The sequence below is a fragment of the Genypterus blacodes genome, unplaced genomic scaffold, assembly GCF_046128005.1.
Source record: "Genypterus blacodes isolate CSIRO-AG114 ecotype Tasmania unplaced genomic scaffold, CSIRO-AGI_Gbla_v1 ptg000064l_1, whole genome shotgun sequence".
NCBI classification, from domain to species: domain Eukaryota; kingdom Metazoa; phylum Chordata; class Actinopteri; order Ophidiiformes; family Ophidiidae; genus Genypterus; species Genypterus blacodes.
The window spans coordinates 985913-1003010 of record NW_027466876.1 but is presented as its reverse complement, the minus strand read 5'-3'; the positions used below and the strand labels follow the sequence as shown (position 1 = coordinate 1003010).

Genomic DNA, 17098 nt, shown 5'->3' with positions numbered 1-17098 from the left:
ATATGAAACCCAGTATGTTCACGTGTTTCTTTGGAAAAGGCTTCTACACTGTTACACCATTTCATCAACTCACAGTCAAATATTGATCTTTTGGCAAGTCTTACAAAGCTTGTTTACACATTGCTGAGCTGTCAAACGTCCAAATTCATATCATATCCATCTATCCATGAAGTTAGAGGTAATTATTTCAGGTTCATTCACGTCCTTAGCAGCATTTTGTCAAATTAAATCAATTCTAAGTGCAGGAGTTTTTACTCGTCATGCATTGTTGCTCCAGTGTCTTGTTACTTTTAAAGGCGTTCTCTTATTTCTTCCAGCATTGAACATCAGCGTCTCTAGCGCAGTTTGTGTAACCTGTGGCCTCTCCTGTCATCAGCAGCCTTGTGATCTGCTTGCCAGGCTGATGGGAACTAATGTGAGTAATGTGAGCGGTGTAGCTGCTGCTCACACACCTCCACATGCACTATGAAAAACACAGTTTGAGGCAATAGTTTGTGTTCCATTTCCAGTTACCCTGTTTATTGTTGGATTGGGTTGGAAGAAAGTAACGAACAAATTGAAGATCTTAAGAAACATTTAATAATTGGAATCTTGGATCTGGTTCTTACGGTGGCCGAGAACCGCCACCGCTGCAAATAAAAGAAGCGCTACAAAAATAAAAAAAGCTGGTGTGCAAAAATTAAAATCTGGTGCAAAAATAAAAAAGGCGATGCATATAAAAGAAAGTCTGCAAAAAAGAAACGCTACTGCAAATAAAAGAAAGTCTGCAAAAAAAAAAACGTCGGTGCAAAAATAAAAACGTCGGTGCAAAAATAAAAACGGTGATGCAAATAAAAAAGCCACAACGGAAGTGGGTTACCGGGGACTGTTTTTGCCGATGCACCTGTGTGAGTAGAAGACGACGCCGACGCACCTGTGTGAAGAGAAGAGGACGACGACGACGAAGAAGAAGAAGCTACAATAGGAAAACGAACTAGAAAGTAAGTGAACATGATAGTGTTTAATGTCGCTACGTGTACTTTTTAATGTGTTATTTGGTTTGGCCAGGTAGCCCCAGGTTTGAAGTTGAACTGGAGAATGCCGGTTTATTGTTAGCTTCGGCTAACACGGGGAGACCACTAACGAGAGTGGAAACAACTGACGGCTACAGCTTATTACTATCGTTGTTGTTGTTGTTTGTATCATTAATAATCATGCTAACAATAATCTAAGGCGTGGGTAACAGTAGTTATTTGGATGAATGTGAAGTTTAAGCTGTGTGAGGTGGCCAGGGACTTTTGTGAAAGTACCATGACCATAATGTCAGATTGAGGTATTGAACTGACGGCTAAAATGTTCATGCAATTTAAGTCCAAAGCAACCTAATGATACTTGTTTTTTTTGTTTGTTTTTTGCAGATCATAATGTATTGTCCTTTTTGTGGACACCAGCAGCCTCCGAAACCAGTATTTTGCTGTTCATGTGGCAAGGGCATCAAATTCCTGTGTGATGTTGATGATGACACACCTGGCACAAGTGGGGGTAATGCTTCTTTCATTCTTTTCTTTTTAATCAGGCTTAGGTAATTTACACTCTATAAACGTAATGAGTATGAGTGAGAACACTGTATGTCTCTCTGTTATTTCTTATTGATGATTGATTTGACTCTTATTTGAAGCAGAGGCTCCTGTAAGAAGTGTACTGGAGTCATTTCAGACTTTTCGGAGTCTAAAAGAGAAGGAGAGACGAGCATGTTTTAAAAAGAAAAAAGCTCCATCAAAAGACAACCTGACGGTTGTGAAGGTAACCTTTTTGCTGAGATAGACTAATAATTTGCTGACAGTCCATTCTGTCATGTATTTATAGTGTCACTGATCTAGTTAATAGTCGCCATTTCAATGTTTCTCTGTAGATTTCAGTAGGCCTTATGCGGCTGAAAGATGGAGGACTGAAGACTGTTAGAGGGTCAGTACTTCCCCTCTTGGTGCGACCAGAGTTGGATGCTGATGAATTGCAAAGAGCTGCTGAGCAAAAACTGAAGGCATTCCACAGAAATTTACATGGTGGTCCCTATGTACTTCTCTACCCTGACGGTACAAAGATAAGTTATGTACCAGGAACAGAAGTACCTTTCACACTTAAAGCGTACAAGGAGGCATTTGGAAAGGCCTACCAACGCATCACACTGTACATTTGTACAGCTGAAGATTTCTCTACGTCTTGTAAGTAATTGTGAAAGAATTGCCAACCAAGAAGAGCTTTTTAAAATGATTTGTTTGTCAAGAAAAGTTGTTGTTCTGAGTAGTCTAAAATCCTCTTATACCTGTTCTTGTATTTCACAGCTCAGGAAACCACTTCGTCGGATTCAGAGGTGATCATCATGAGTCCAAGCTCTGCAGAATTCAGTGCAGCTGATACATTGGTGAGTGCCACATTTGTTGTGTCTTACATTGATTATATTGTTAGTTCTGTCTGAAAATGAAAATGTTTCTAGATTTTACATAGAAGCCATATTTTTCTGATGAAACGTGCCAAAATAGCATTTTAAATTACGGTAAATGTTGCAGTGTCCTGGCCTACACATATTTTACAAACTTCAATATTTATGTTCAAATTTGTTCAGCTCTAGTTCTGTCAATCAAGTGCTCACTGATATATTGTTTTTTACTTCCAGATATGGGAACCTGCAGATGGAGAGTCAAGCACTGATTCAGCAGCTCTGGTAATTGTAGCTCCAAAACATAGTCTATCGTTCACACTTAGCCTTGTCTGAAAATATTGTCACACAATCAAGGCTTAAACTACTTAAAATAATGTGTCACACTCTGACCTAGAGATCCATGTTTGTGTACATTAGAATAGTATTTTCTTTCTAAATCAGCCCTCTGATAGCCATGACTTAAAATACTTCAACTTACCTGTCCTATCCCTTTTGTGATTCAGGTCTTACTTTCTGACTCACAAGAGGGCCCAGGAACATCAGGAGGTGTGATGGAAACTACGTGCTATAGGTATTATACTTTCCTTTCTATAATTCAATTATTCAATTATGAAAACACCAACAATGTAAATTTGTGTGTCAATTTCTCAGCAAATATACTCAGCTGTATGCGCCCATTGTAATAGAGAATGAGGATGACTCGGATAGTGTTGAGTGCAGTCATGACATTCCAGATGATACAGGGTAAGAAAAAAGTTACGCTAACTTCAACTGTGGTTGTTATTTTTCCTGGTCAAAGATGTCTGCTATCGTGTACCATGTAACATGGTCATGATTTATCTGATGACAGGGTGGACAAGCCATCGATTTCTGAGATAACTGCAGACCTAGCAATCAAGATTGACCATCAAGCTGTCAGCAGATTTAACATCTGTCGCTCAGACATCTGGAATGGAGCAGTCAGAGGATTTAAAAGGGCAACATTCTCAGAAAATAAAGACATCCTCGTAAAATTCTCTGACAATGAAGGGAGACTTGAGGAAGGTCTTGATACAGGTGGCCCCAAGAGAGAATTCCTCTCACTTCTGATGAAAGAGCTGAACAAACGGCCCATATTTGATGGACCTGTAGAGAGCCGCTACCTGGTCTACAATTCAACAGGTTTTGTTTTGTATAATGTCTTACAGAAAAAAACATATTTCAGCCATGCAGTGTTTTTAAATATGGAAACTGATTTAATATTTCTTTACTCTGAATTTCCTTGGACAGCTATCGTAGAGGATGAGTATTATTTAGCAGGGAAGATGATTGCTGTGTCCATCGTACATGGTGGACCAGGTCCCAATTTTCTGTCACAGGATCTTGTCAGCTACATCTCAGGGCAGACCAGTTTCAAGGCATCTGTAGAAGACATTACAGATGAGGAGATAGGGAAAGTCCTACAAGAGGTATGAGTACACTTGATAGAAGGGTGTGAAATTCTAGAATAAGAGTAATGGGACAGTTTTGCCCACTTAAACCATTCTTTCAAATTATCCTTTACCATTTTTTATAATTACTTAGTCATATTTGAAATGTGTAGTACTCTATTATATCTTCTTTTAGATTCAGAATGCACCCTCATTGGGAATCCTTCAGGACTTGATGGTACAGAACAGCGCCATGTTGCAGACTGCTGGGTGCTTCAGGCATGTCAGGTCATGTGAGGAAAAAGAGAAGATTGTAGAGGAGTACCTGAAGTGGTACATCATCCACAGGAACAGCTCTGCAATTGAGAGGTGGATTTTCGTATTTCATTGTTGTCACTTAAATAATTATGAAAAAATGTGTTGCTGTTGTCCCATTTACTAGCTTCTACATGATACACATGTAACTTCACATGCATATTTTATTGTATTTTAGATTCAAGGCTGGACTTGAAAGTCTGCAGTTTCTGACAGCTCTGCAGCAGCATCCGACGGTCCTGACCCCTGCTCTCTGTCATGCCGATGTGAGGCTATCTGCTGCAGAGATGGAAAATCTGTTCCAGCCTGAACTAAGTCAACAGGGAAGCAACAGGAGGGCTCAGGAAGAGAAAGCTATCACTTACTGGGCTGACTATCTTCTTGATTGTGAAGGTTACTCAATTTGCTCATCTGATTTTATACACACAAATTATGGAAAGTTCCAGTGTTGATGTAGATAGTATTTACTGTCAATTGATTTCAATGCTCTCTACTTTTAGAAGATGCGAGCTCCGTGACCTTGGAGGAGGTGTTGATGTTCGCTGCAGGTGTGCCATGTGTGCCTCCAGCTGGTCTGAGTCCTCTGCCATGCCTGCAATTCATATCTTCGTCAAGATTCCCAATGGCAAATACCTGTGGCAACATGTTAAAGCTTCCTCTATTGGACACTTATGGCGCCTTCAAAGCCAACATGGATTTTGGTATCAAGAATTCCCCCGGCTTTGGGTGCTTTTAAGTTTGAACTTTTTTGTGGTAAAAGTTAATGTTGCCACTCACTCACTACTGTAGTTTTAATGCAGATTTGTTACAATATGTGCTTGTTTCTATAAAAAAAAACAAAAAAAAACTACAGACTGTTCTTTTTTTTTCAAAGATTTTTTTTCAGGCATAGACAACTTTATTACAGACGTTTGTACGTTCCTTTGGACAAAAGCGTCTGCAAAATGACAGGGGAGAGAGGAAAATGACATACAGCAAATACAACACATAAAAAGAAGTTTGTTTTGGTGTTGTCACAACACAAATATGTCCCTAAAATTTTTACAGACCAGACATGTTTTTCAGGGTGATGTAGTTCTCTACAGCTGATTCCCACTGCAAAGGAGCTCTTACACCACTCTGTCGTTGCAGTTCTCCAAAGAGAGTTTCATGCTCATCCCCAGCAGGAGTTGCGGGCACTGGCATGATGCTGGTGATGTGGTTCAGGGTTTGGGCAGATGCTGGGAAACCACAATTGCTCCCATCAAATCTAGGAGCAAGTACAGAAAAGTGTTCACACTGAGCAACACATCATTAAGTTTCCTGTTAAGTTTTACTTTCATGGTCATTCCAATTATCTCCAGAGTTACTTACAGGACAAGGATGCAGAGACCCAAAGACAAGCAATGATCTTAGGTTAAACTAAGTATCAAATATTAGAGAAAGCACTGCACATGAGGGAAAACTTTATTGTGAATCTTAAATTTTATAATCAAAATGTTACAAAATATTTAAGCGCATTCAAGAGCACAAATTTTAGAGCACCACATTATTTCAGTTGACGTAATTAATAACAAAATAAATAATAAATAAGGTGACTCCAGGAGGTGAAATCCCCCCCCATAGACCCGTTATTAGTATAATTATTAGTAAATTATTAACTTAATCCAAAATACTATCAGGGAAACTCTTTGATACTCACCTTTGAGGTACGTAATACATTGCCTCTGGTTTACCAGATGGGCACCGGGATTGGTGAACAGGACGAATGGTGTGAGTATTCCAGTACAGCTTGTATTCATCCAGCTCTTTCTGCAGGACTCGCAGGAAGCAGTGTCGTACCAACTTTGTGTGTGCAGGGCTGCCATTGAAGAGATGCCTCTCCCTCAAGTCACTGAACAGATCCATCCAAAATTGGCTCCTAGATAGAAAACACAAATTCATCCAGGTCATCATTCTTCAAGAGGTTAAGATTAATGTACAAGTCTACTTACTACTGACTCATGCCTTTTGGAGATTTCACTACAATATACCCTTTCCTTTAAAAAGCACAGCAATGTACATAGGACCTGAGAAATAATATAAATGCATACAGCAAATACAATAATCCAGGGTCAAGTAAAACATAAATAAATTAAAAGTGACAGAAACCTTTGTTTCCGGAAGTAGGACCACCAGCTTTCAATCCGCTGGTTGGATGTTGAAGTGCCATACATGTGGCTTTTAGCTCCTGCAAACTCGTCTGTATGCTCTGATCTCATGGTACATTGAATGGCGGCCATTATTCCATTTTCAGTGCCGCAATCTGTGCGGAGCCGCTTTGGAAAAACTCCATGCTCAACTACACAGTTGATGTAGTTTTGAGCAATTACTGAAGGGTCGTTGTTGGTCTTTCCACAATTCAGCCACATAATTTTTCTGGAGAAGCCATCAATGCAGCCACTTATGGCAATTCCAAAAGGTTTTAATTTATCATACCCATCAACGTGCCAGGTTTCGTTTGGTCCCATTGAATGATATGCCCTTCGAACAAATCTACGTCTGCAGCGATTCTCTGTTCCACATGGATCCAGCTCTGCCATTAGGCGCATCACATCGTCTCGTCTGACGACAAGAGAGTGTTTCTGTTTCAGAATCTGCCACATCGCTCTATACCCTAAAAGCTGGCCTGATCCTTTTAGCTCCTCGGAAATAGCTGCCTGCACAGTAGCAATTGGAGTGTAGTTGATCCTTCTGGTCAGGCTTGCATGTTTTAGTCTTCTTTGTAGATTGCGAAAACTGACTGATATGTTGTGTTTGGTTTTCAGTAAGTCCACTATTATTTCATAACTATGGCCCTCTGTGAAATATTTTTGGATAAGTTCATCCACTGGAGTACTAGCTTCAGGACCTGAGGGGTAGGACGGAGAACACTATATTAGAGGCCAAATGATGAACTGCATAATAAACATTTTCAATTTTTACAGAGGTGAATAAATGAGATTGTTTAGATTATCATGTGTGGGTGACATGGTAGTTAGTGATTAGAGTTATTGAGGAATCAAGCTATTCAATGTACTTGTTAAAATTAATTAATTGAAAATGTCTTTATATAAAAGTAGCACAGTGCAAAACACTCAAAATTGTTGCATAGGATTTTTTACAGGGATCAGTAGCCTACTAGACTAAGACACTTTCTTAATTTTTCATGTCTTCAAATTCATTGTATTCCACATGCCTCCGTTATGGATTTCACCATAAGAAGTGGTATATTCATGACTAACAGACAGTATATTCTCTGAAAAAACATTGCAATCCATCATGTTTAAGAACCTCATTAACTGTCAGAAAGAAATTTACCTTCATCTTGAAGACTCCTTAGGAACCTGACATTTCTACAGCATGAGCCACAATATACCAGGACGGATGGAAGGTTCACCCCACAGAATGGACAAAACATGACCTGGTAAATGACAAAGCAAAAACAGTCACGTTTAGGATTCAATATGACATTATGGTCATGGTACTTTCTCAAAGGTCCCTGGCCACCCCACACAGCTTAAACTTCATTCATCCACATAACTTTTGTTACCCACGCCTTAGATTATTGTTAGCATGATTATTAATGATACAAACAACAACAACAACGACAGTAATAACCTGTCTTCACTGTAGATGGTCACCACAAGACGAGCTCACTCACAGAGTCACAGTCAGATGTCGGTCCAGAAAGTGTGTCTCCAATGCTGCTGAAGCTGTTTGAATCTGAAGCTACTTAAATGAGTGTGATGGCATCACGCTAACAAAACGATGTCATCCAATAACTCAAACTCCAGCTATGATGTCAAACTGACATCTGGCCGGACTCGTGATGTCATCACGCTAACAAAATGATGTCATCCAATAACTCAAACTCCAGCTATGATGTCAAACTGACATCTGGCCGGACTCGTTAGTGGTCTCCCCGTGTTAGCCGAAGCTAACAATACACCGGCATTCTCCAGTTCAACTTCAAACCTGGGGTTACCTGGCCTAACCAAATAACACATTAAAAAGTACACGTAGCGACATTAAACACTATCATGTTCACTTACTTTCTAGTTCGTTTTCCTATTGTAGCTTCTTCTTCTTCGTCGTCGTCGTCCTCTTCTCTTCACACAGGTGCGTCGGCGTCGTCTTCTACTCACACAGGTGCATCGGCAAAAACAGTCCCCGGTAACCCACTTCCGTTGTGGCTTTTTTATTTGCATCACCGTTTTTATTTTTGCACCGACGTTTTTATTTTTGCACCGACGTTTTTTTTTTTGCAGACTTTCTTTTATTTGCAGTAGCGTTTCTTTTTTGCAGACTTTCTTTTATATGCATCGCCTTTTTTATTTTTGCACCAGATTTTAATTTTTGCACACCAGCTTTTTTTATTTTTGTAGCGCTTCTTTTATTTGCAGCGGTGGCGGTTCTCGGCCACCGTAGGTTCTACACCCAAAATACAAAAAAACACAGCAGGTTATGAAACCAGACTCCTCAGGGGATGAACCTTATCTGTTAGGAAAGAATTTAACCCTCATCCAACACTAATTATCAGTGATTATAACACTGCTAACAGCCCAGGCCCACTGAGTGAAACCTGAGAGGAGAGTTAGCAACTGCTTCGGGTTCTTAAGGCAAAAAGCGAACCTCTGCTTTTAATGATTCCAATTAGACAAAGAAAAACATAATCAAAGTCTTTTGTGGCAGATTTATGTTGCAGGTGAACTCTCCTCTACCGTATAAATCATCTGGGCGAGGAACACTCAAGTCAGGGTTCAGGATTTACATCTCTGTCCCGTAAAGTGTGTGTGTGTGTGTGTGTGTGTGTGTGTGTGTGTGTGTGTGTGTGTGTGTGTGTGTGTGTGTGTGAATGTGTGTGTGCACGTCGCTGCCTTCAAGCCATGCACTCATTACATCACTTCATCTCTGTTTGCAGCAGAGGCAGACTGATCCTCGGCTGCTGCAATGCATATTTACTGTATCACAATAGAGGCAATAAGAATATGATAAGTATGATGTGCTGTTGTTTTTTGGGGAGATTACAAACTGTTGATCATAGTATTTAACCTAAAAAAATTCAAATCTCCCAAATGTCAATCATTTCTGAGTGTAAATTGACGCTGATCCGGGCTGCAAAGGTTTGTGATACGACTTGAAACTCGTAAAGAGAGGAAAAAAAGTCAAGGTGCAGTGTAAAACACAGAGTGTAAAATGAAGAATATGTGTGTTGGCTCGTGTTCCTACACGTGTCAGCTGTTCTTTGAGTTAATACAAAGCTCCAGGTCATGAGATGATCCTTCATTTCCAAAGGTGACCTCATGCGTGCCTGCTAAAAAGATGCAGTCATGTCACTATGCAAACACTCTGTACCTGCTGCACATGTAGAACAAATCATCATTTTAATGTCATACTTGTCCCTTTAGATTAAAATCATTACAGATCTTGATGCGATGTGACGGTTCATTAGCAGCTCAGACGGTCGTCCATTCACCCGATAGCTGAGAGCGACGCTGACATGAGCTCATGTATCTCATAAACGGATGTGACTGATTCATTCTCAGGAATCTGTTCTCAGGAAGTTCCTAACATAAATCCTGCACTTCACAAAGAGTCAACATGGAAATAAATGTGAGATCAGAGACACAATCCTCTTCAGTGGACTCTGTTAGTAACATCAGTGCACAAACACGCCGTGGCTACACTGCAGGTCACGATGGAAAGATTTCTAAAGTTTAGACCTGGAAAACCCCACATGCACAAACAAGAGTTTAGTTTAGAAGAGATTGAACAAAAACACAGCTACAGATGCAAATGTGACTCCCAGTTTCACCCATGTCACCCTCACACATCACCCCTGACCCACAGCCTCCCTTCACCCTCCTTCCTCCCCCATGCTGCTCATGCCCCAAATAGTATAATAACACAAATGTAAAATGAATTATGCTGAGGTATTGTCATAGTTTAGCAGAAATGCATGAGTATGAAATCTGAGGCTCTGGTCAGCCTGTTTGTTTATTGATCCTAATAAGATGGTGTGTGTGTGTGTGTGTGTGTGTGTGTGTGTGTGTGTGTGTGCAATACAGTGGCAACATATTCTCTGTTGTATCTTCTTACTTTGGTCAGCAGAAAAGTCAGTTAGTTGTTAGTTGATTGAAATTAAACCCTTGTATTCCTATTAGTTCCGGCTTCTTTAGTTATTTATTAGTAACGCAAATAACAAACGGAACAGCTAATTGAGTATTTATGTGAATGAAATGAAAAGCAGCCTATGCAGATGCCAGAGCCATGTTTCTGCCAAGTTTGGAGGCGATTTGTGAGAATGGTGCTCGTTGATGCTCTGGACAGACACACACACACACACGCGCATGCACACACACACACACAAACATACACACATCCGCCTGCTCTCCAATTATAGGAGTGGGATTTTAAGATGGAGAAGGATTAGAGCACATGTTACAGCTTGTGTTATACGCATATGCACTCATTGCCCCTCAGATGATGACAACATATGGTTCAATCAAAAGCTTGTTGGTTTGTCAGCGGTGGGAGAGGTATCCACTGTCTGAGTCCTGTGTAGTTGTTCCAGTATATTAGATACAGTCTGAAATGTAAATGTAGCTATAGATTGTCGCACAGAGTCAGAATGAGGAGATTCAGATGTCAGCTTGGCAGATATTCAAGACATATTTGACCTTTTACCCACCACATACCGTAGTGTAAATGTGGATCAAAAGAGATCGACCATATCTGATTCCACACGCTTTTAACGATTGAATGTTCCAAGCACAAACCTGTGTTCTTTGAGCATGAACATGTGCTAAACATCCAAACATCCCAATTGGACGCCGTGTACCTGGAGTTGTAAATGCCGTGTTAGAAAGCAACGCTGCTGCAGTCCAAACATTTTATCACTTTCCCTTAAACAGCTGCACTCTCCTTTTCCTGTGGTCCTCTTGCGATGATGATGTCAGATATTCTTGCCTCGTTGATCACCATCAACATGCCTGTTCATGCAGTTTTCCTGCTTCAACATGGTTGACTTTGATGCCAGCCATCATTAACAACGGACTCCTCCAATCTCCCGGAGGCGATGGAATATAAATATTTTCCCTCCTTCTGCTTTGATACGCGTGCACATGTAATCTGTTGTGTCGTTTTTTATTTCCCTAGGCTACTCCAGAAAGAAATTAATTTATGGTAACGTCAGGGTCAATCATGATTTAGTATAAAACAGAAATGTCATTGCTAAGTTTAATGACCTTTACAGCCTGACTCACAAAAAAAACAACGGATGATTAAGGGGACTGTCGGGTTCCCTGAAATAAAGACAATCACCCAAACTGTCCATGAAGTGGCGCTGTAGCAAAGGAAAGCAACAGCAGATTGCTCTTTATTATGAAGTTATGAAACCATTTTCATTTTGTTTTGCCTGCTAAATCAAGTCTGCATGACGTACTCAGCGGCAAAATGAGCTTAGGAGAACAGGAAATGGCAGCGTTAGCTCTGCCATGAAGCCTTCAAGTCCCGTTCCATTCGTCCTCCTGTTAACGTGCTAAGCGACGTCTCGCCTCGTCTTTGTTTGTTCAATCACATGTACGCTAACCTCTTAACAAACTCTTCTTCTAATTCTCCTCTCTGCTGCTTCCTGTGTGCTGATTGATGCTGTTTGGTCCCTACGCTACAGTCTGGGGCTCGGCTCCTTTTCCCCCTGGCATACCGCATACATAAGCAGGGACTATGGAGATGCCAAAGAGATTTTACTTTTTGATTTTTCTCTTCTTTAATGTATCTGTATTGGCTTCAAAAAATACTTTACGTCTTTAGAAAACAGGATTTTTCCCCTTAGGGCTGGTAGCAGCAGTCTGCAATGAAGAGGGTGGAAAATTTGGCTGGCAAAGAATTCATGCATTCTTATTGGGATTCTGCAAATAAGTGTAATACTGTTGCTTTAAGATTTTATCAATTTGATTTTCCATAAACATCTGTGCCGTGCTGTTTTCACTCTCGCTCTTCTCTGTGTAACCTGTGTGTGGTTTCTGTTGTGCAGCCAAGGTGTGACTCAGAAATGTTAAGAATCTCATTATCTTTCCTGTTCAAATGTCAGAAATCATCCCCTCGCCGATGCCTGTTCCCTCAGATGAAGAGCGTAAACAGTTCTCCTGCTGCAACATGGTTGAGTTTGATGCCAGCCATCATTAACAGTGGATTTTCCAAATCGCCTGAAGGCAGTTGGAATAGTTACCACATATACAAATACTCCCCCCTTGCACACCTTTAAAAAAACAATGCAAAACTTTAAATGTTACCATAGTTTCGGTTACTATGGATAGTTGGAGGCAGATGTTTTATTTTGAAAATCCTTAAGCGTTTTCTTGAAGTGGTGATTTTCAAACATATCTTTTTCATGTAACTGAATATATATTTGATGATTCATTCAACTAGCAAAGAAAAGCACTTTGTATAAAAGCTTTGCAAAGTGGGCTTGATTTCATTATTCTGTCTAAGTTCTGTTATTTCCTCATAATTTAACACTGACAGGGAACATCCTCTCATCCTGTGCTGTTTGTTTTGTTACTTGAATACATTTTCCAACTAATACCTCTGTTTTTTAACCTCCGCTTTTAAATCACCTTATTATCAACAGATCTGAATTCCCAGCATTCTTCTCTCAGTCTACTTTGATCGTACTGCTTTTATTGTTTTTCCTATGGTTTTTAGAAGCAAAAGCTGGGGAAGCAAGTTGGCCTTGACTTTCATTCTGCGTACTTCAGCATGCTTGACCATAAAACATATTTGGGACGTGAAAAACAAGTCACACGTGCCCTTTGGTATATGAACTGTTCAATCTAAGGTCATATATCATCTCTCGGTAAGATTTACTCCTTCCTGCTGTTGCTCTGCTTAGATCTGTTTGCTCCAGCAGCTCCACAGAGCCAATCGAGTCCCAGAAATGAGAATATGAGAATACAACCTGTAATCATGGTTACATCCTGTAAGTAATTTACATTTCACGACACAAATTACATCTCTACCCACTGTGTAGCTCTGCTTGCTCTACACACACCTGATTTAGCAAACTAGGTGTGAAGAGCAGGTAAAGATGGAAAATATGCAGTGCACAATACTTCATGTGTTACAATGCCACCTGAAAAGATATAAACACAGGACCTAAAACTGCCTGTTTTCACTCAGTTCCTACAGCTGTGCAGCAGTAAGGGATTGTAGGTTTTAGAATAATCCTCTAAATGAAAGAAAAGGGAGTTTGATATGTTGCTATTTGCTTCTAGTTTCCTGCAGGGATCCTCCTCCGTTTCTCCCCTTTAGTAAATAAGCTATTACCCAATACTTCCCAGATGTGTGCCGGAGCTTCAGCGCTCTGTGATAGTGGCTTGGTTTTCCTGGCCTGTGGAAATGACATGATGTCACTGTCATTGCACGTAATGCAGATTGATAGCGGCAGCAAGCAGCTCCTCATATTCCACACACATGCGGTCGTGATGTGTAATGCGGTGTCACAGACACAAACGAGAGCAGGAATGTCTGAAACTGCAGGTGGTCTGCGGGTTATCTGCTGCTCGCTCAACCTCCCATTTCTACTCGGAAAAAAAGTCATAAATTTCTCGTTGCTGAAGCTTTATTTTCCTCTGAAACTTCGGTATTGAATTTTATCTGTGCCTCTGAATTCTCCGTGAGTGTGTTCCGAGTTGCAGTAATAAATTTGCAGATTCGAGATCTGTTCTTTCTTTCTTTCTTTCTTTCTTTCTTTCTTTCTTTCTTTCTTTCTTTCTTCTAATAAAAATAAAAAGTTAACCGATAAGTACACAACTGCTTTAATTGAGAGAAATTTAAAGTCAACTAAAAGAAAGTAAAGTCAGTCAAAGAAATTTGATTGGCTGTATTCCTTTTGACAGAAGCCATGTTGAGGAGACGAGCAAAAGTTAAAAATTCAATGTTTTAACATTTTTGTCATGTTTACTTGTCACGAGTGCAGGATTTACTGCTTCCATGATTCCAGGGACTGAAAACTCATTAACAACCCTCGAACATTTAGGAAAACAAAATGCAGACAAGCACATGACAGTCTGCCAATAAAACTGTTTATCCAGATTTGTGTGAAATTGAGCTTTTTGACAACACAAGGATTAAATCTGACATTGATGAAGCGTAACAGAAGCAGAAGGATGTGACTAATATGCTTGGATTGTTAACTATCAATGACAAGTGGTCTGCAATGTCTCACACCAATAAGTCTGAGGAGTCAAACTGTAGAAAGTACGGCTTGTTTAAACATTATTCAACAAGACTTATTTGACTTTGACTTAAAGGTCATTTTCAATACAATTTGTTCTGAATCTTTAACTGAGTTTAGACTTTGTCGCATTTTCAGTTTGGTTTCACACATGTTCCAATTCCAAATGAATATATAAACAAAAGTCACGTGTCAACACTCTCTCTGCTCATTGGCCCAAAATGTGACAAGACCAAAACAGGAAGAAGTCAGTGTATGCCAGTAATCAGCATATGTTCCTCATCAGAGCCATGATTTGGTCCATATACCAAACAAAACTATGCCAACAGAATGCTGAATTTGACTTAAAGACATCTGGAAACTCTTTAACTTATTGCTCCACATTATGTGGAGAATAAGTGCTGCCATCAGACGGCTGAACACTAAACACAATGATTTGATGGCACTGGCAATGACTTCAGAAAAGAGAGGATCAAGGAGTGGATTTGTGACAAAAACACATAGATTCATGAGTGAACACACTGCAGTCACTCATTTATAAATGGATACATGTTTAATGGAGAGTTTCTTTTTGAATTGAACCTTACTTCTTCACTGATGACTCAACAGAGGTCAGATGGTTTAAACACTGGAGGTCATACACACTCAGGGAAATGTGATCTAATGTTCCAGTCTGTTTTGTAAACTAAAGGTCAAAGGTCAGATTCTGGCAAACCTCGATACATCTAACTGAGGAGCCTTCAGGGGACAAAATGATCCACGGCCTGCGCTTGATGTTTATTTTGTTCTTTGGGTGTGAGCCGACCAATTAGACGCCAGCTAGTGCTAGTAAACAAACGTCAAAACGGACTTGCATACAGCTCGCTTATCTGATTTTGTTTGTGGTCGAGGAGAGTCAAACAATTCTGCTTTCGTCTGCAATCTTGAGTCAGAAAGTTTTGCCTCATATTTACAAGCTTTCAAACACATTCAGGACTTCTTCTGGGGATAACAATTGGACTTTGATAGAATATCAACACAAGACTTAAAAGACATCATGTTCTGTTGCTCCTCGGCCCATCAGTTTTCTATCTGAGCCAGTCCATCACGCCATATGGCTTCCAAGCTGACCCGTCCATTGACCAACCCCCAATCTCATGGACGCAGAAACAGAAAGGCCGTCTCTGACTGTGTCTCCGCCTCTGCCTAACTCCAGGTCGCAGACGCGCCTACTTCACCTCCATCTAAGTGCGTCTCACATGGATGAAGTCTGTCTGCACTCACAATTGTGGCTTCCCTGGGTCTGACTAACACCGCCCCTCTGCTCACCCAAGGGTTGACGCAGCGATTCAGCACATTGGGATACTGCCTGTGTACAAAAGCAAGTCCACCTGATTTGGCTGGGAAAACCTCCCGTCTAACTAATGCACCTTTTCCATATGACATCATGGGTCATGGGATACCTTATGTCCCGTGGAGCGGACCTACACTTATTTCCCTTGGAAAGCACCACACAGGAAATCAATAATTTGACAGCATGTAGACATAAAGGCCATAGCAACCGTACACTAAACAGACAACATGCCCACCATGGTAGTAGGTTCATGTGACATTGTGAAAAGGGTCTATGAGTTACATTTGGCCTTGGAAGCTCCAATCTGCGGTTTCTGAACCATCAGAGGAAACCGGACAAAAATGGTTCAGGGAAGTTGGAACTCGGACCAAGTTCCTGAAGAAATTCCTGCAGTGTGTGAGAGGCTTATGTGGGCCCAAGAAATCCCTTTGAGATGTACTATTTGGTTTGACATCTGACATTGTTACAGTGGGTAAATTGGTGGTAGAATTAAATTACCTCTAGTTTCCTGATTACATTGCAGCTCCCAATGATTGACATAACACATTGTGAATCTTGCTGTTCGTATTTGGGGGCTGTGAGGTTAATCAGCCTTGTTTTTACCTGAACAAATGAAGCTACATAAAAGAAGGAAAAACATCTCTAATTCTAATTTCCTGACATGTAAAATGGCCCCTCAGACTACTAAAGAGACTGACGTAATTCTTTAATTGATGTTAATACTTTGCTCCAAATACGAGGCCCAACCAAGGCAACGTGGCAAATCAAGCAGAAGCAGTTAATGAGTCATGGCTGGCTTCGTATTGTGTTACAGGACTCTGAGGACTGCGGGGTCCACGCTTCCAAAATAAATGTCTCTGCTACTGGTTTGGAACGATCTGTGCACTGTTATTATCAGAGACTCGCTTTTCATCACGGTGAGAGCCAAAATGATTCCAACGAGATTTTGGTTTGTGGTTCCAAGCTCAGTCTGATTTGATAAAAAAACTATGTATATATGTTTTGACTGAATATTATTAGATATATGGTTATTAAATGGTTGAAAGGAAAATACGAGCACATTCCCATATATACCCTTATTTATATGTTTTTTGTTTTTGTTTCCTACATTTTACAGAGAAGTTAATGAAATTACCCATAAATTAGAAACCAGTGCAGCCTGGGTTAATATTATATTTGGGTTTGGCACAGTTTCCTGTTTCCCACGCAGTATCAGCTCTTGTAAAGTTAATGTTTGAACACTCTAATCTAAAATTCTTTATTCTGTTAAAAAATTATTTCATTAAAAATCATTATGTCGGAATATTTTGGTGAAAAATTTCATTCAAAACTTTTCTGTCAAAGGATAATCACAATACATACATCTAACAATACATATAACTCTT

At 40.2% G+C, this 17098-nt stretch overlaps 2 protein-coding genes across 8 annotated transcripts; one reads left to right on the top strand and one right to left on the bottom strand.

The window, feature by feature from the left end:
* Positions 1-611: 611 nt before the first annotated feature.
* Positions 612-4979, top strand: LOC143004143 (G2/M phase-specific E3 ubiquitin-protein ligase-like). Of its 5 annotated transcripts, XM_076155047.1 has the most exons (13): positions 770-980; positions 1398-1521; positions 1658-1782; positions 1892-2201; positions 2322-2401; positions 2654-2701; positions 2923-2990; positions 3071-3163; positions 3270-3580; positions 3689-3867; positions 4025-4197; positions 4322-4536; positions 4644-4976. In XM_076155047.1, exons 2-13 carry the CDS (start codon positions 1404-1406, stop codon positions 4877-4879), a joined length of 1956 nt encoding a protein of 651 aa, XP_076011162.1. In that variant the 5' UTR covers positions 770-980; positions 1398-1403; the 3' UTR covers positions 4880-4976. The 5 variants fall into 5 exon arrangements, with proteins under 5 accessions (XP_076011163.1, XP_076011161.1, XP_076011159.1 ...); XM_076155046.1 differs by having other exon boundaries at positions 766-980; positions 3270-3867; positions 4647-4976; XM_076155044.1 differs by having other exon boundaries at positions 768-980; positions 3270-3867.
* Positions 4980-5020: 41 nt separating this feature from the next.
* LOC143004144 (uncharacterized) lies at positions 5021-8368 on the bottom strand. 3 transcript variants are annotated; one of them, XM_076155049.1, is made up of 5 exons: positions 8196-8368; positions 7462-7564; positions 6274-7012; positions 5825-6043; positions 5021-5392 (listed from the first exon to the last, which is right to left on the bottom strand). In XM_076155049.1, the coding sequence occupies exons 2-5, from the start codon at positions 7559-7561 to the stop codon at positions 5185-5187; spliced, it is 1266 nt and encodes a 421-aa protein (XP_076011164.1). In that variant the 5' UTR covers positions 7562-7564; positions 8196-8368; the 3' UTR covers positions 5021-5184. The 3 variants fall into 3 exon arrangements, 2 of the variants coding, with proteins under 2 accessions (XP_076011164.1, XP_076011165.1); XM_076155050.1 differs by having other exon boundaries at positions 5023-5392; positions 6601-7012; positions 8196-8365; XR_012963941.1 differs by lacking the exon at positions 6274-7012 and having other exon boundaries at positions 5198-5392; positions 8196-8336.
* Between the last annotated feature and the right edge of the window lie 8730 nt (positions 8369-17098).